Source organism: Xiphophorus couchianus, chromosome 9 (genome assembly GCF_001444195.1).
Source record: "Xiphophorus couchianus chromosome 9, X_couchianus-1.0, whole genome shotgun sequence".
Lineage (NCBI taxonomy): Eukaryota > Metazoa > Chordata > Actinopteri > Cyprinodontiformes > Poeciliidae > Xiphophorus > Xiphophorus couchianus.
The window spans coordinates 11881377-11900867 of NC_040236.1; the positions used below are offsets into that span (position 1 = coordinate 11881377).

Consider the following 19491-nt stretch of genomic DNA (forward strand, 5'->3'; position numbering starts at 1 on the left):
ATTCTGATTGACATGAGCAGGATGGGGCAGCTTTGAATGGCAGGGGACACACAAGAAAGCCTGAAGAGAAAGCTCTGGATTTTCATTTTTCAAGCATAGGGTAGGACTGGGTTTTTTTTTTTTTTTTGTTCACTGCCAATAAAGTCTTGAGACAATTCACTCCAAATGGCATCATTATTCCAATCATCAAACAATTCTCTAAGCACATCAGAAATCCCTCTATAAACCCATAACAAGCAAAGACTCTATATAAGCAGTAGGCGTGCAAGGATTGGTAGGGGGGAGTAAAGTTAACGCTTGGCGGCCAACGTTGCAGTGGTGGGCAGGGTAGGCAGGTCCTTGGCACAGTTTCAGAGGATATAGAGGGCTATAAAATCCTCTGGCTCCTGCCACACCTGTACTCCACCCTACACAGCGGCCTGCTTCCTATTTAAAAGCATCACATGCAGGATATTAGTCAGGGGTTTTAGCCGGCTGTGAGGTAGAGCGAACCTCTGAAGCAGAGGCGGAGGGTGGGGAGCAGGGGAAAGTATGCAGGCCGCCGTTTGTTTTTTATTGGGGAAATAATGGCCTATTGAGAGGTTGGGTATTTAATGAGCAACATAATAGGCCCTGTAGTAACACATCTGCTATGAGCAGAGTCATTTCCGCAGCTTTCAAAGGCTGCAGCTCGAGCCTTTGAAACAGCAAGTCCAGTTGCTTTTGACTTAGTCCTCCTACATATCTGCTTTTTATCATTTGAAGAATTGCTACACCGGTAATGCATAAAAGGACAAATCTGCTGCTGGGCACCGTGTCCAATCCTAACAAAATTCTCTCCTCTCCTGGCTTGACCCCAAATCTCTCACTGTCCATTGTAATTCTGCCATTCCTCATAACACCCCAACTACTCCAATCAATTGTGTTTAATGTATTAAAGACACTCACCGCAACCTTTGGCTCCTGCACAAATCAATGCCTCGTTAGACCACTAATGATCGTTCATTGACTAATAAGATCTGTATCAACCTCTTGTGGAACATTGATTGGCCTTTGGCCTTTGTAGTGCCTGGTGCTTATGAGGACAGCGGGAGCCGTCACATGTGAGTCGGGGGAGTCAGATGATGAAAAAGCTTCGGGTGGGAATGGATGGGAAGCCTAAACTCCAAATAGACTCATTCTGAAGCACCTCAGGCCAAAGCCCTTTTCTTCTGGCCCAACAGATCAATGGACATAACCTCTCTGGCCACAGGTCAATCAGCACACAAGCTCAAAATGTGTCTCTCTTTCATTCTCTTTCTTTCTCTTTCTCATCTTCTCCATTTATTACGACAATTGCTCCATCTAGCCGGGCGTGGCTCCGCATATATGTGTCCTATCATCTCGGTGACTCAGAGTTGACTGGGAACCTGTGTGACTGTCTCTGTGACCGTGTTTCCCTTCTCATAGCCCTGAGGGCAAAGATCGAACCCTGCCTCTGCTCTGTTCCAAACAATCAATCTTGTCCTCATTGAGATGCATGGCTCAATGATCTCTGATAGTGACGTCCACACAGGAGGGAGGGAGTAAAATACAGGGGAAAATTTAAGGCTGTTCTTGTCTATTTGACGAAATATGAAGCTACTTACAGCAGCTTTCCAAAAGTATTCACACCCCTGAACATTTTCATATTTAGTCACAAACACAAAATTCCAGAAATATTATTGGGATGTGTGGGATAGACCAACATTTATTAGGGCATAGCAGTGATGATATAAAAAAAGAAAATTAATAGGGCTGATCTGGGTTTCATTTAATAGCACTGTTAATACATTCATTCTGTGAAGACCTACATATATTGGGCAATCCTGGGATTCAACCAATTTTTGAAAAAAGCCATAAAGAAGTCCAGTTTGCAGTTTGACTTGAGCCATATCGAGGAAACAGCAGTGATGTGGAATAAGGTGCTTGGGTCAAATGAAACCAGAATTTAACTTTCTGGCCCGCATTCAAAATGTTATGTGAATGTGGAAAAAAATCACTCTAAATGCACCAATCCCACAATGAAAAATGGTGGCAGTATCACGCTGGTCAGAGTTGACAGGTAGATGGATGGAACTAAATACAAGACAATCTCTGAGAAAACCTGGTAAAGTCTCTATGAGACTAAGGTGGAGGTTTGCCTTCAAGTCAATAACTCTAAACATATACTGTAGCTGCACCACATTTAGACCAATATATATATTCATATTCAGAATGGTCCAAAGTCAAAATCTAAATTCATATCAAGATCTGAGATAATTTGACTTAGATCAAGATGTTTTGCAAAGAAAAATGCACAAAACACTTCAGTCCCTAGATGTGAAAACCTGGTAGAGATGTAGGGACATCACAGACCAGGACTTATGTCTCTATGGGGTAAAAATGTAGAAACTATTGAAAACTGTGTTGTCACAAATCTATTTCATAAAAGTGTTTAAATTTCCACTTCCATTCATTGTCTTCTGTCTTTCCAAGATCAGGCCATTGGGCCAACATCCCCAGCAACATCTTCCAGATCATTCTGGGGGATCCAAATGCATTTCCAGACCAGATGGGATGTATAATCCCTCCAGAAACATCAGGGTCTCCTTGAAGTGGAACATGCTTGGAAAACCTCCAAAACGTCGCACCCAGTTTGCTTTGTGATCAAATACCCGAACCACCTCAACTGACTTCTTTGCGCTCCTCGCTCTATCTCTAAGGTTGAGTTCAGTCGCCCTCCAGAGAAATCTCTTTAGGCCATCTCCTTTCTACCATCACTCATAAACAAAACACCTCTAAATTTAAGATCCTCTGCTTCTGATAGAAACTGAAACCCAACTCAGAGAAAAGTCCATTTTTTTCCAGTCAAGGACCCTAGCCTCAGACTGAGAAGAGGTGACTCTCATCCCAGCCTCTTTACATTCACTTGATGGATGTATGGATGGATGAATGTTGTTTTCATAGAGGAAGAATTAAGCTCTATTTAATTTATGAAATAGGATAGACAGAAACAGGTCTCCTTCCTTCCTCTTCTGTTTTTTTTATTTTTATCTTTGATAGTGTGATGGGGGAAGATGCATTTTCAAGAACTGATTTTTAATCTTGTCGAAGACGTGGACCTTTACAAATGTTAGCTTTATGATTTTTGAGTTTCACAGTGTTTCAAAATTATATTTAGCGAAACTTCAAGCTAAAATAAATACACTATCAAATATGGGGGAACTTTATGCATTAGATATTTTCCTCATGATTACAGACCGTAATATGGACTGTAATATTCTTTTTACTGTTTTTGTTTTTTTATCCAGTATAACCACTAACTTTTCATCATATTTTATTACAATTCACTATAGTTATCTGAGGAATTACCCAATGTGTACAAGCATACTGCAAGCTGCACTCCTTGACACATATTGATACTGTCACTCCTCTTTAGAGCACAGCAAAGGTCCTACCAATATCTGCAACCTGCAGCAAAACTCACTGTCAGTTCTGATATACCTCTGTGTCATATTACAGACAAAAGAACTCTAACTTTAAAGTGATACAGTGAATCTATGCAACTTGATGTAACAACATAAAGAAGACTGTTTTATCAAGATGTTTCATAAGGTTCAAAGAAAACAAAGACACTTTAGTGATCCTTGATTTGGTCAAGTTCCTTTTTCATTTGTGGAAAGAATGATCTTGACTGTTCAAAGGTCAAGTGTTACTGCTCGGTCGCTAACTCAATTGCAGCTCAGCGTGTCAAAGCACTGGGTTGACTGCAGCTCCGCATTCCCTCAGGGTCCTTTCAAAAATCATACAGAGACAACCAGATGGCGTCTCAGGAACGGTTTGGATTGTTTATGAAGAGGGTTTCACGTTAATATCACACTTTGTATGTTTAGAAGCTGCATGTCCAGATTTAGGCCACCAGGCTACAAAGGAAAAATCAGAAAAAGATCATGGTTTTGATTGAGTCAGGGCTTGTGATCAAAATGACACCATTTAGCCTCCGTTGCAGGCATTTAGTCTTCTCAAGCTTTGGTCCTGGCAACAGTACGGAGGGTTACAGCATCCTAGGCAATGGGATCTGACATAACTTGAGTGCCTCGTAAAAGTCTTTGTACCTTTTAAACTATTTCACATTTTGTCACATTACAAACAAAATGCTTTGTTTTTTATTGGAATTTTATGTGTCAGACCAACATAATGCAGCGCATAGTTACAAAGTGGAAGGAATATACTATTTTTAAAATGTTTCAAGTAAAATCCCAAAAAGTGATTGGGATCATTTGCAACCAGCCCTTTTTACGATAATATCCTAAATTAAATCCAGTGCAACCATGTGTCTTCAAAAGTCACCAAAGCTGCTATGTGAAGGCCTTAGAGTATTACTGGAGAATTATTGGACAAACAGCATTTTGAGCACAAAGGAACACACCAAATAGGTCAGATGCAAAGATTTAAAAGAGTATAAAGCACAGTTAGGTCATAAAATAGAAAATGGAGAGTGACAGAAAGCCATAAGAAGTTATTAACACAGAAAACTTTTGACCACGCTATGCATTTTGGAAAACGAACACTGTACATAACCCTGAAAACACCATCTTCATTGTGAAACATGGTGGTGGCTGTAATATGCTGCGGTGACTCTTTTTGTCTGTGTTGAAAAGGAAACCAATTAGCGTTGATGAAAAAATGGTAAAAGTTGAGTACAAGACAATCCTGGAATTAAAATGTATTAAGATTTCTGGTTTGAACACTTAAGCAAGGTTAAATTACTTTGTATTCTTGTTTTCTCCTTCCTCTTTCAGCTCTAAGCTCACATCCTGTACATCAAAATACCACCCAGAGACTGCTATCTGTCAGAATCAGCAATGTCACACAGGCTCACAAAGTCAAGGACAACAATGTGTTGACCTGTCGTTCATCCTGATGGCATCAACCTGCACTGAAATAATATACAGAAGTCTGTCATACTCTATGGGATCTCAGGCTGTCCACGTCTTTTTCTATTTTTTAGATTTTTTTTCTGTAATGTATAGATTTCAGATTTTAACTGAGTCTCAGATAGTTATCAAACAGATAAAAGACTAAATAATAATAATTTTTTAAAAACATAGATTGACATCCAAATACAGATCAGCATTGCCTTACCTAGGATTTGTTTACATTAGTTATCTGTTTCTGTTTCTCCTTGGTGCTTATTATTCCCACTTCTCCTCATCACATTTCTCATTTTCTTTTCCCCATTTTTTCTGTCTGTCAATTAGTGGTTAATACAAAATAAATCAGGCTATCACTAACGCCTGGACAAACAGGTTCAAGAGTTTACTTCTGCCAAGACTAATTGATACAGAAGAATTTACCATTTCTATTTAGTAAATCAGATTTTAGAAGAAGGAATTCAACCTGTCAAATAGACACAGACTGAAACCACCAAATAATATTTTACTCTGAAGACACCCACCTGCAGTGCATTTTAAAGGTTAAACCACATTCTTGCTCCTGCTATCAAGTAGGTGAGGCATGCTCTGAAAATTAAGACAGGTTTTCCAGATGATTTTAAGAAGTTACATTACAGCTGTTGTAGAAGATTAAAGTAGTTTTTAAAAAATGCACTTGTCGAAACTGGTCCCAGTGCACTTCCTATGCATCTCATTTCCTGACTTCAATAGGTACATACAGTAGGTGTTTACCTGTAAGGATGCACAGGAGAAGATGACGTACAGCAGGACACAAATAACATATGAATTACACAAAGAATGGAATTGTTTTCTCTTTTTTTTTTGCTACAAATCTAAAATAATTTTAATATCAACAATAGTTCATTTTAGCAAAGATCTAGTGTTCTAACAAAAATGAAATCCTGAGGGCAGTAAAAACAGAATTATCCCCTCCCCCCACCCTCCTATTCTGGTTTGACATATTATCCTTTCTGCAGAGAAAATACACCAACCTGCTTTTCTCTCACACACCTGTCCCTCATGCACTTTGTGCTGTGAAGGTGAGCAGCAGAAAGCTCAACAATTAAGGATCAGGGAGAGACTAAGAGCCAGCATGACTTCAAAGCATATCTAAATCGTTGTGTTCCCCAACACAATCTGCTTGATTTGTAATAAGAAGGGGCCCCACATGGGACCTTGGTGGTAACATGTGAGTAGACCCTCAGTGAGAAGTCATTTGGGGATTCAGACACCACCTCTCCTCATCCGTCCCATTATTACAGATAATCTTCAAGATAACATCTGATACTGTCAGAAAGGCTCTGTTGACTGCTGCTGGTTTTGGTGAACCGCAAGCACCTGGTGCAGCTTGATACACCTGTGTTTGGGTTAGTCACACTTCCTAAAGAATGGTATTGTGTCTGCCTGGATAAACAAGAAATAGTGGTCAGATGACTATGGATTTTATCTTCAAACGATGAGAGGATACAATGATTGAACAGCTTATCTTAAACAAAACAAATGCACACACACACACAAAACCGTGAGCAATCGAAAGAAGCAAGGACATCAAGATAAGCACCTTGGATAATAACTTAATGCAGCGTATATGAAATCTTTATGGATTTATGGACCACATGCTTTGTTTAATACGCCTGCAAATTTCTTGCACTCCTGCTAGTAATGTTTTCATTTGTCTCACTTATTCCAGTTCAAAATTCCAAGGTTCCCAAACATTTTGGACATTCAAGTAGATTAAAAAACTACCAATCTGGGGTTTTATCACCTACATGTCACGAAACCTGAGGAGCATGTATGGTCAAATGGTCCGATGGTTAAATAGTAAATTTTAATGTAACTTTTTTTTAATGATATCTAGACTTTACTTTAAAATGTATGTCACTTAGAGTTGTCAGATATTTGCTGGAATACCGTATGTTAAATACAGATTTCTCAATCACAGTTTGTGATTTTAGAAAACCTCATTCTGTTTGTACAAAATTTAAATTAGTTTCAACGAGTTTCAATGGTGTTTGACAGCTAAACTAAGGTCAGTTTAAAAACCAGATTTAGCTTAGAAACCTGATCTATGATAGCCTGACAAGAAGACAGTAATTAATTCATTAATAATAAAAATTGTGATGAGTTAAATCAAGTATAAAATTTGTCATTTTAGTGTTTTATCCATTTATGTCTACTGTTTTGAAATTATGGTAACAATTTTGATAAAATATACAATTAAATAAATTTTGGAGGTAAATTCAAGATCTCAAACTCGTCTTGGGACCCACAGATTGTTCCTAACTCCAACTTTTATAATAAAATAAAACAATAAAATGGTGAAGTCAAAATCATGCATTATCATCAACACCTCCCTCTCCCGCCCAAAAGAGCAGAGGAACTAAATAAGACAAATTACACTGTCCTTTTTAAACAAAGTGGATCTGGACGTACAAATATTTATAAAACTCCGTCTTATCTGCATAACCAGATGCTTTTCACCTCTCCATTAAGCCTCCGACATGTTGTACTACTGAAATTTATTGCACAGCAGTATTTACAGCCTGCTAAGAACAAAAGTGAGCAGTAAATACAGTTTTATTCATGTTGTCTTCTGTGGCTAAAGGCCACAACATCCCTGTGTGCTGAGTGATGTATCCCACCATCACACACACTGACACCATTCAGAAGAAGACAAATTAGACTTGAAAACTAGAAACTACAAATCATGTTGCTTCCAATCTTGTGCCTCCTACATGGGGCAGAAACACGGCTGCAAACTTCTGGGTGTGTGCCCAAATATATCACTTACACACAGCGCTGTAGCCGTGGTGAGAGCAGTGTGCTGCGAGCCCCCTGTCGATACACCCCTCTGATCCCCCCTCCTGTCAGCAAACACAGGAGAACAAAGAGTCCAGTGGCAGCGCCAGCGGGTATAGCTCTTCCTCCCTGTGTTCTCACTCAGCGGGGTCACAGAGGCGCTGCTCACAGTTCAATCTCCTCTACTTGACTGATCAGGAGCTTTTGAGTTGCTACTAAAGAAACTGGGTGCTCTCCAAGCCTGCGGGGGCATAAACCGGCCCACCCAGAGCAGAATGCGTCCAGACATGAGCAAAACACAAGGTATGAAAACCAAGACAGTGTGTGTAAAAAAAAAAGCACTTCACATTTAGAGTTAATCCTGAAAAACAGAGAAAGTCTTTATGAGAGTCCAGACAAATATTACATGTTTTTCAACAAACACGACTGAAATGTATTTTCTCTGAACTGTTAATTCCAGACAAGGTGAACACTTTCTGAACATGAGTTTATGTAGTAGGGCAATAGGCACAATCTTTACTGAAAACACCCACATCATGCATCCTAATTATTCAGTGATTGATTAGTAATTGCACTAATAAGGGTCACGACCAAGACAATGGGATGTTTAAAGTCTCTTCTGACTCTTCAGGCCCGTAGAGCTACAGTCGCCCCGTCAAGCACCGCCTGTGTGGTCTATGGGGGACAATTAGCACAATCTCCATACTAATGGCAGCCTGTAATGGACACTGCTGAGCCAGCTACTCACTATGTTTGTGCTTGACTGTTTGCATATGCATGGTTGTGTGAAGGAATGCTTCCATACGCGCATATATACTTCAGCCTCACTGCCTTTCCTGTCTTCACAGTCCTCTGCACCGAACTTCCAACGCTTATGGTTTCTACGTCAGCATCTGCTTTGCAACTGTGCAGATGTATTGGTAGCAGGTAGCTTGATTTTTACAGTTCTGAACTCCTTCCGCCATCCTCTCAAATTGCGCCTGTGACCATGATCCACCGCCACTCATTAGCACAATAATAAAGAGTTGAGACGACACGTAAAAGGTTATATAGTGCTGAACTGCTGTTTTCCTACCAATTATCAGAGCTGTGATTTATGGCTCAGGCCCAGTACTATTCTCTGAAGAGAATTGGGGGAGTGTTTACACCCTGACACATCAGGGTTAGGGGGTCAAGCCTGGTAAACTTTGACCTTTAAGGCAGAGGTGCCCAAAAGGTGATCGAAGCACACCAATACATTTAAGCTCCACTTGAAGAGACTCAATTGATCAGTGGGTCTTTGGGATGGCACTGCTAGAAATCCGGATGCTGTGCTCACTAACATATCTGAACTGTAACATGTGTTGAATCATTTTAATGTTATGTTGCAGAATTTGTTGAAAGCTTATTAATATAAATACGTTTTTAGATGAAAGCTATCAAAGATATGTTAATGTATCTAAGAATATGCTTTGCATTTAAGTGGATGTCACTAATGATGAGCCACCATTTTGTTTATAGAGTATGTGTATTTGGAAGAAGGGTGTAAAATTAACATTTTCAGTGTACTGCTTTGCGGGTTACTTTGATGTGTTGTTTTTTTTTTTCTTTCTTCACTTAATTATCGTCAGATTAAAGTCTGATGCACCTTAGAGTCTGCTGGTGCCAGAAGGGTTCAAAAGTGTATTAGATATGTTAATCAGTCACATGCCATGGCAGCTACTTCAAGCATTCAGCTTACTGAGATGAGTCCATCATCATGCATTTTGTGTAAAGAAGTTTATTTCAGTCATTAAAGTCTTCAGTCTTGATTTTGGACTCAGAGAAAATGACTTTTGAGTATATCTGGTTCATGCACACAATTTTCTGACATGTCTAAAGTAATCCATGCCACTCTTATTCAGCTACTGAACAAATAGTGTACTCTACTGTGTCAAATGCATCAAAAGGCACTTCTGGAGTGTTATTTACTTGAAGCAGAGTAGCTTCCATGGTTATTGAAACTCAAGACAGATATGCAATAGTGATGGAGGGCATAAATGACAAAACCTTTACTCTACATCCTGCTAACAACCTCTCCAATCCATACTGTTGCATTCATTCAGAGCAAAAGCACAGTTCTCTGTGTCAGGGTTTAAAATGACAGTTATATATGTCTGCTCACAATAGTGTAAACGTTTGCCTGTCTGTAACAAATCCATTCTGCAACTCCTTCAAGATGTCTTTCTCTAACTCAAATCACTTTGGAAAAAAGAAGAGGAAAAAATGGCACATTTGACAATCAACAAGGGCTGTCAGTCCTGCTCATCAAGCCACCAAATGATGTCAGAAAGTCGTGTATCTGTGCTGCGACACCCTCACGCCTGGCATGTTCTCAGTGCATTGGCTTTTGTTAAGCTCCACCACAGCAGGGAGATCCACAACAAGCACAACTGACATCCTGTAATGAGGTCTATGTTTGACAGTAGGCATATACAAAACATTGCACTCATACTCTGTGCCATATATTAGATATGTAGGTCTCTGGTTTCCACCCAAGCATGCAGAATTGGTGTGGTCTCGCTGTCTGTCGGCGCTGTTCCTCAGCGGCATGTGTTTAACCCCAGAATGTGGCCTTCCTGCCCTCTCTATCTGCCTGACTGATTTGTTAGGCTCCGGGGACAAGGCGGAGGATGTGTGTGTGTGTGCGTATGTGTGTGTCTGTGTGTGTGTGTGTGTGTGTGTGTGTGTGTGTGTGTGTGTGTGTGTGTGTGTGTTACTTCTAAAAAAAAATGGGATGAAATCTACAGAAATACCGCCTTTAGCTTGAGCTTTTTTCCTATGCACACACACGATGCCTTTGATGTGAGATCAGAGGCAGCGATGATGCAGGTCGATCAGGTGCATAGAGAGAAATGCAGAGGGAAGCAAATGGAAAGAAGGAAAGTAAGATAGAAGGAAAGATGGCCTCCGATGAGTCAAGGCTGTTGTTTTAACAACCCCAGGGTTCTGCACTCATTACACCCCTCTTTCTCTTCCTTTTTCCCCATCTCCTTGTTCATGCTTGAGCTCCAAATATCTCTGCACATGTGAAGATGGAGGCCCAGGCAGCACTTTTAAAATTAGTTGTATAGTCGGAACGATGCATCAACCATCTAACAGGTGCTGATCACAAACAGTTGACCTCTCAGTTTACTAAATAGGCACATTTTCTCCAATGCAAGTTCAAAAAAGCCCCGCAAGAATTATAAAAGATTAGTCTTTCATCGACAAGCAGTGTGATCCTGCTTTTTTAAATGAATAGGAGAAACACACACAAACAGAGCATACAATAAACCTATAAATCTAAGTACCAGAAGAAAATCCTGTGTTTTCCCTTTTTTCCATCCCTAAGAAGACACAGGGAAGGAGGCAAAAAGCTGAGAGGGCTTTCCCCTCCTGCCAGGATAAAAGCCTCTTTTACTTGGGAGAACATTAGAAGAACAAACTACCGTCACAACAGGAGGGGGAACAGTCAACCACGGCATGCTCACAGATCAAAAACAACCATCATTACAACCACGATGCTTTCCTCCCTGAGTGCCTACAATCGAGACGGACACGATCAGTGTGGTCAGAGAAAGAGCTGGCTGCAGATGATGCAGATTTACAAGCTGCAGAAACATCTGTCCAGTAAAAAAGGCATATCTTCATTACATTCTGGGGTCTTTTTTTGTTTTTTTCATTATTATTATTTAACTCGCCAAGATTTTCCATGAAAGTGCAAACTGAATTAGTTGGAACCCCTAAGGTAAAAGGACAATTAAATAACCTGACATTTGCATATGTTGAAGGTGACTGTAATGCACGGATGCATGGAGAGCATATGTGAGTCGACCTGGTAAGAGCATGCACAGTGATAATAATAGCAAGCTGCAGATACTATATGTGTATGCATGAGCATTGAGTGGTTGCTATTGATCTCTTGTGGTCTGCTAGGGGGATGTAAACACTGTGTCTTTCAACAGGAAGCCCTGGTCAATACCAGCAGTCAACAGCAGCCTGACACAGAACGCAGCGCCCTGTTAACAAATCAGCACACAAGGTGCAGACTGTGCGTGAGGGGATTCCTACAGAATACTTCTGCTACAATAAGATTTGCAAAAATAACCTTGCAGATGCACAAACACCACTAGAGCATTTCCACATTTTGTCATGTGACAAACACTAGTGGGACAAGTTTTACTGGAATTGTATATGAGAGAACAACACATAGTGGGCATTTCTACTTAACCTCCTTTTCTACAGCTGCAAATCTTTGGGGTACGAGATATATCACATGTACTGTAAGTCTACAGTAGAGACCCAAATTTCTGCCTTTTACAATTAGGCCAGATTTGTGCAGACAAGAAACAGCAGCATTAACAAAGGCATTAAATTGCACAAAGGGGGATACAATTTACTAATTAGGCAACTACTGAAATCAATTGCTGCACTAAATTTTACATCAGATTAAAAGGAGCTGAATTCATGTGTGTGCCGTACTTTCAAATTGTCTTTGAAAATAGTTCACAGTTATGGACTACTGAGTCAATCATGAAGTGAATAGAGGTCTGTGTTTGTCAAGTCAGAAAATGTGGAAAAAGTTCAAGATAAATATTTTGCAAGGCTTTGTGTGTAATTGACAATATTTCAAAGCAACATTATTTTCTATAATAAAAATTTTATATGCAGCAACATTTTGCAATACATTTAAATTCAGACATTAAATAACAGAGGTAAGCTGTGCTTATAACCAGATCTTGCCCATCAAACCTCACAGTGGAGATAATCCATGAGGCTAATCTAACATGAATACGTGCAATATTGATTCTGTAGGGAAGCTGCACTCCTTCACCAACAACCCATGAATAACTGACCATGGAGAACACTTGCACACTGAGCAGTCATGCCTAATTGTTTCCCTGCTATGAACTTCCTGCAGGATTTTACTTTCAGTAAGGTGAAAACCAGGTGTGTGTCTCAGAGATTTCTCACCCTCAGGAAAAGATAGCTGCAACAACTCTGCCTGACAGGTAAATGCAAAGTCATAATCATAATAATAGTACTACCACGTTGTTTTTCAGATTTCAAGAAGCAATACACAGGAGAAATAGTTATGCATATGGCAGCAAAAAAAAGAAAAAAATCCATGTGTCCTTCAGCTGGTCTGTTAAACCACATGCAAGATAAGAACACAAACAAAACTCAACTGACTGTGAAACAAGGTCTTGTTATTCTGTTCTGTTCTCCAGTGGTCATAGCATTTAATAGCTGCAATCGTCTAATAAAAGTGTTTGTTTTTCTTAATTGGGTTGAGTAGGAAAGTAAATTTCTTCAAATGTGCAGAAGGCTGTGATGTGTAAAGTAAAGAATTTCCTTCCACGTTTTGTAGTTTTATTAAGTATGTGCTTATTTATGCTAACAATGTCCACTCGTATCTGTGTAATGCTGGTCTGTGTGAAAACAGTGCTTGTAAATCTTATATTTGTTAGCCACTTCAACCGACTGGACGTTTAGGTTCTATTTTACAACAAAAAGTGGCTCTCGCACATCTGGGTCCAGTTATCGCAGATCACACTTAGCTTTGCCTCCGCTGTGAGTTGCTGACACACATACACACACTCATTGGAACAGTCTGTGGCCGTGGCGTCTTTTTTGCCACTCGGCTCCCCAAGCTTCCTAACTCGTGTTTCTGTTAAAAGGAACATTTTCATTCCAGCTCAGGCCTGCGGCGGAAAAAGCATCTCCCCGAGGAAAATAAGCATGATTCGCTCCAGTGGAGACATCTGCCCTTTGAAAGTGAGCATGGCTGTTTGAACAGCTGTCAGAGCACACTGAGCATCCCGGACCCTTCCCTGATAAAAACAGAGGACAGGGGAGTCAGGGATGGGGAATGTCGACAGAAGAAAGACCCCAAATGGACAGGAAGAGACAGCCACTGGCGATGGCACACAAGGTGGGCGGGAGGAAGTGTCATGTACCTGCTTGTTGTCTAGACTGACAGGGAAGTGTGGGAGAAAATACTAAACATGGTCAAATATCTACACACTGCTGTGAACTGGAAAAAAATCCTGCATGTTTCTTCATAAACTGGAAACAGAATAAAATTATGAAACAAGGTCTGATCTCTGAATGTAGTCAAGTCAGATCAAGGCAAGTTTATTTCTATAGCACATTTCAGAGATAAGGCAGTTCAAAGTGCTTCACATGATCAAAACAACACAGCAACCAACCATGAAACAGGCAACAAACATATTTTGTCAAATGCCATCATAAAAAGAATCATCATCAAACACGCATCAGATATATCAATCAATGTTCCAGCTGTTTTTGTTCAAATGCTACTCTAAATAAATGGGATGTTAGCCTTTCTTTAAAGGAACTCAGTGTTTCAGCTGTTTGGCAGTTTTCTGGAATTTAGGGAGCATAAAAACTGAACGTCACTTCTCCATGTTTGGTTCTGGTTCTGGGGATGCGGAGCAGACCAGAACCAGAAGACCTGTGAGGTCTGGAACGACAGGTCTGTAATGTGTTCATTCAGTGATTTATAAACAAACAAAAATGTTTTAAAGTCTAATCTCTGAGCTATCGTGTAAGGATTGTAGACCTGGGATGATGAGCTATATTTTCTTGGTTTTAGAGAGAATGCCAGCAGCAGCGTTCTGGATCAGCTGCAGAAGGACAACTGGTTAATTAAAGAGAGCTTGCTGCAAAGTTATTATTTGATATAGTTTTATCCACTGGAAATACTGGTGAACTCTAAAATCTCAACCCTACATCTGAGCTAACTTTAATTTCTACAGCTCTATTTGATATATTCCTCACACACACAAAAATAGAGATACACCCATCAATCTATCATAGAACTGGCTCATTTTTACTTGTTCATCTGTCCAGAGACTGGCCAATTAAATACTCAAAAATCAGATTTTTTCATTTTTTCACTTGCCCAGGTTCGCCAAGGTCCCTCTTGAAATTGAGATCTAGATCTCAATGGGGTTTTACTTGTTTAAAAAAAGGAAATAATAAAAAATAAATTAAAAAAGAACCCATTTTGATGCATAAATATGGATAATTTTGTAATGATTCAGTGTAAGTGCAGGATCCAGGTTCCTGAGCAAGAACCAGTGTTGGTTTCTTGCGCAAACAAGTTTCCTTCAAAAATGCTAAACATTATAGACTTATAGTTAAATAATTTTTGTCCTTTTGTTTCTTCTATACCATGTATTGTTTCTATAAATTACTTCTCCCATACAAAAGTAAATATTCAAAATGTTGTAGACCTAAATGTGACTGTGTAATGGAGTCACTGAAATAACATGGAAACAAGGAAGAGGATGCTTACACCTTGCTGTTAAGCTTAATATGCTTGAGGTCAAAGGTCTGGTTTGAGTTTTTAACATTATAATTTTAGATAGTTGCATATTGGTTATTTATTATTTACTTATCCAATAATTTAAAACTATTAAGAGTGATATTGTTTGTTGTTTTTCTTTAGAAACATAAAATACGTGTTATCAAAACATCCATTCAGTAGGAAATGAAGACATGAATGTTTAGAGGTCCTGTAAATCCTTGTGGTATAAAGTCCAATCTGGGTACTTAGAATAAAAATGAAAAAATCATAATCACTCAAAATTAGTATTGTCAGTAAAAAACTGAAATTGGTCTCAACCAGCAATAGCCTGATCGGTGCATTCTCTAACAAAATGTAAAAACTTCACAAAAACAACAATTTCACAGATTAAGTAAAGTTTATATGAGTTAAATGTTTCTTTTGGACTAAGTTTGTGGTTCAGTTTGTATTTGAAGATGTATTGTTGCTGCTGTGTCTGAGGAGGCGAAACTCTTGCACTCAAAGAAGATTTCAAGCTTAACACTTAAGACTTTTGCTCCTGAAGTGACTGTCTGTCGCCCAGTCAAGAGGAACAAGTGTATGTCAGCCTTAGAAAAGTGCAGGGAGCTCAATTGCATTAAAGCTCTTAGTTTGCCTGAGCTCCAATCTAATTGGATAAAGCTGGAAAAGCAGCTTCCAATGTGCATGAATCCTCTTTTTTTTACTCCTGATTTTTTTTTTCATTTATTTGTAGGAGCAATGCTCCTTGTTCTCCTTCACCCTGACTTTTGTCCTTGTCAACATTCCCCCCAAATGAGGCTCCCGAAATCAGGTGGTTGGGTATGCATGCATGAGCGCAGTGTAGCAAACTCTTTTTTTTTTTTTTTTTTTTTTACCAGACACACCTCTCACACCAGCGTGCCGGCTCGGCTGGCTGGCTGGCATCTTTTCTTTTCCTGGCCTTATTAAAATTCCATATTGAGATTCCCCGCTGGCACTCCGCCTCCCCGGCCCCCGTCACTCAACCACCAGCCGGCGACAAAAATCAGCAACTTTCAACAAAGACATGCACATATGCAAAGTGACACACACACAATCCAAACTTTTCTTAAGACAACACATCCCTGCTACCAGCCTTTATGTGTGGGATGAAAGTTTTCTTTAGGTGGAGTGTGTGAGAGCGCAAACGCAACCCCCCTCCCCCAATCCCTTTTTCCCCTCTCCTCACTTCTTCTTATTGTCATTATTTTCGATGGTGTCCCCCTCTGATCTCCCGAGCCTTTTGGGGTGCTCTCTCTCCCTCTCTCTCAGCTCCGTCTTGTCCCTTTCATCTGTCAGGCGCTCCCTTCGGCGGCCGCCGCTGAAGGGGGTTTGATTTCCCATCATGCCTAGCATCGCCTCCACTGACTCACTCCCTTCCCGTCATCCCTCTGAGGCGAGAGTTGTGCCCCCGCGTCGTTGGGCAATTATCCCCGGGAGTAATGAGGAGCGTCTCTCCCCTGTGCACCACGCTGACTGACACCTCTCCCACTCATTTGTCAACAAATCAGACGGCTGGTGTGGGCGACCGTATTGAGTTGAGGGTTGTCGTTGGTAGGGAAGCTCGGGCTGAAGCACATCGTGCGTCTCTATCTCTCTGTTTCTCTCTCTCCTCCTCCATCCCTTCCTCTCTGTCTCTGCCACCTCGTTATCTCTGACAGGGTGTCACTCGCTCCCGCTCTCACTCCTCCCGTGTCAGCCCTGCATGTACTACCGTATATTTGTGCAGAAAAGCCAGACTTCCAATAGGCCTAATGGTCATATGTGGCTAATGATCACTAAACTGAACGAGTGTCACTGTTCAATCTATTTGTGTCGAAGTCGGCCAGAGATGGGCCGAGTAAACAGCCGCCTAATTAGACAATATTCTCTCGGATGCAGCTGTGGAGGATGTGTTCATGTCAGGTCATGGGGAGCATGATGGTTAGGATCATAACCAGCTCTATTCTCAGTGGTAAAGACATGAGTTGAGTGTCAGTGTCTGAGTTACACAGACAAAAGCATGTATCAGATGTTTTTCTTCCTCTAAGTTGAGTGTGTCTACTCACTGTGCTCTTTGCGCTCCTCCGGGCTGGATGAAGCCTCGCCGTCAGACAGCAGGCCGGACATGGAGAACAACTTCCTCCCTGCCTCCTCCCCAGCTTTCAGGGGCCCAAAGTCAAACTCCTTCCCCTCCACTTCCGGGAAGCAGCCCTTCAGCCTCTTGGCGGGGGTGAAGGCTGACTGGTAGCCCCCAGATTCCCTCTCCTCTTGTGGGGAGGCGAAAGGCCGGAAAGCCCCCAGCCCACTGTGGTTGAGCATGCCCAAGGTAGAGCAGTCCAGGTTTGGAGGGGTGAACTGAGGGTGCAGGTGGAGCAGAGACGTTGGGAAGTCCCGGGACGGGAAGGTGCCCGACATGGGAGCCTGACGCTGGTACATGGAGGTGAAGGTGTAGGAGGGTGAAGGAAAGGAGAGGTGGAGGTCCTTTTCCACAGAGACCGGGACCCCGAAAGGCCGGGGTGCCTGGCAGGGGACGGAGGCGTCTCTGCCGGCTTCTGCTGTGGAGGCCAGGACCATGAGGGCCGGGGAGGCCAGGGGAGTTGGCAGATAGGAGGGGCTGTCCATCTTGAAGGGGCGGTGGAGATCCATTCACCTCCCTGCTGGCGGTTCTGAGGCAAAGAGCGGGAGAAGGCAGGTTGTCAGAAGATCACTCACCCAAGAGGCTGTAAATAATCTTTCAGTTCATCTGGGAACATAATTTAATCCACAACAACAAAAACACAACATTTCAACAAACTAAATTCTCTAACAGGGATATAAGCTTTTATTTTTATTTATTTATTTATTTTTATAAACCCTTTCTTTAGTTTGTTTTGGCCTGTAACCAAACAGTTTGATTAATTCAGTTTTATGTGAAACTGCTTCACTACAGTTTTAGAGGTGTTTTTTTTATAATCACAGCTTTTCAATTTAATTCCAATAAAAAAAAAAAGTGGACTGGACAAGGCCTGCAAAGTCTGTAAATAATTATGACCAAATAAATTGCCAATAAAGCACACACAGAGAGCCTGCAAATGTTAACCAAAAAGTGAGATCTGAGGGGATAAAGTAATTTCTGAAATGTGTTATCTATGTTTTTAGTAAAATTTGTACATTTTAATCGATCCAGGACGTTTTAAGAAATTATAAGTCTGATAGTAAAATGTTTTCCAAAAGGTATTTGTTTCAAATCAAGTAAGCTGCTTACATTAGAAAAACATAAAGTTGTATAAGGTTGTGTACAATATACACGCAAGTGTTTAAAAATCATTAACGACTTAAAAAACCACTAATTTGTGAATTAAATGCAATTTAAAAATACATTTATGCTTTTCTTTACTTGAGTTAGACAGTTTTGTCTTTTGTTCCTGGGAGAATAAAAGTTTCTCAAACAGCGTAATTTTTTTCATAAAACCTTCTCATATATTGTGCAAATATGTTACATTTGTAATGTCACTTTACAAATAAAAGGGCTAAAATAATTACAGCAGTCCTTTTTTCTCCAGTAATTTCTCCTTTTTTCCATTAATATCTTCCAAAGCAACAAAAAAGTTTCCTTCAGCAGCGACAGCGCACTGCTTAACTCGGAAACCAGCCGCCAGAACAGAAAACATGACAATCAAATCACCAATTAAGGCAATTAAACCAAATGAAGCTGTAATCAGTCGTGTGATCATGACCCATCAGTGCGTCGGCACTTACCGTGATGAAGTTCCCAAAGCGCGGCTTGGTTCGGCTTCACTTCTTCCCCTCTGAGTGCTTTCAACTTTTCTTTTTTTTTTTTTTTTTGTTCAGAGACGCGGCACTTTCTCCACAAGCACTATAAAAAAATATACATATAAAAGAAACAGGAAAAAGAACAGCGTGGCAATGCAGAGTGGGCTTTCTCTGTACTCCTCCAGATGTTTGCGTGTTTTTCTCCGTGAAGAGCTGAGATGTGCGCGGCTCAGAGCCGTGCAGCTGCTGCGTGTGTCTGTCTGTGCGGGATGAAGGCAGCCCTGAGTGGACTGGCTGCGGGTCGCTCTCTGTCTCTCTTGGTCTTTGCGCTCCGTGTGACAATCACCCCCCTCTTCTTTTACCCTGCCCTCTTTCTCTGTAGCCCCCACACGTCTCCCCCTTCTACTCCACCCTCCTCTGAGACCTGCATGCCTGCTTATGGACACATGCAATCTTTTGGCCTCACTAAAGCTGAAACACCTACACCCAAACAGTCTAAATGTAAACACATCCTTGGCAGGAGAAACTTTAAAGTTACCTGTCAGATCTTACTGTAAAACCTTTCAGATTCAATTAAAAATACAATTTATCACCTACAGCACCAACACTTAATGCACAGTTTTTCTATTTGTTTTATGATTTTTGTTGTAAATCGTGAAAAGCTTTCAC

At 40.7% G+C, this 19491-nt stretch overlaps 1 protein-coding gene across 3 annotated transcripts in view; it reads right to left on the reverse strand.

Annotated features, from left to right (window-relative positions):
- Positions 1-19150, reverse strand: part of rnf220b (ring finger protein 220b) — a 35325-nt gene extending 16175 nt beyond the window's left edge. For all 3 annotated transcript variants that reach the window (XM_028026818.1, XM_028026817.1, XM_028026816.1), the window contains exons 1-2: positions 18808-19150; positions 17136-17735 (exon numbers count right to left, since the gene is read on the reverse strand). In XM_028026818.1, coding sequence (XP_027882619.1) covers positions 17136-17715 — 580 coding nt within the window. In that variant the 5' untranslated portion in view covers positions 17716-17735; positions 18808-19150. The remainder of the gene's footprint in view (positions 1-17135; positions 17736-18807) is intronic.
- Positions 19151-19491: the final 341 nt, after the last annotated feature.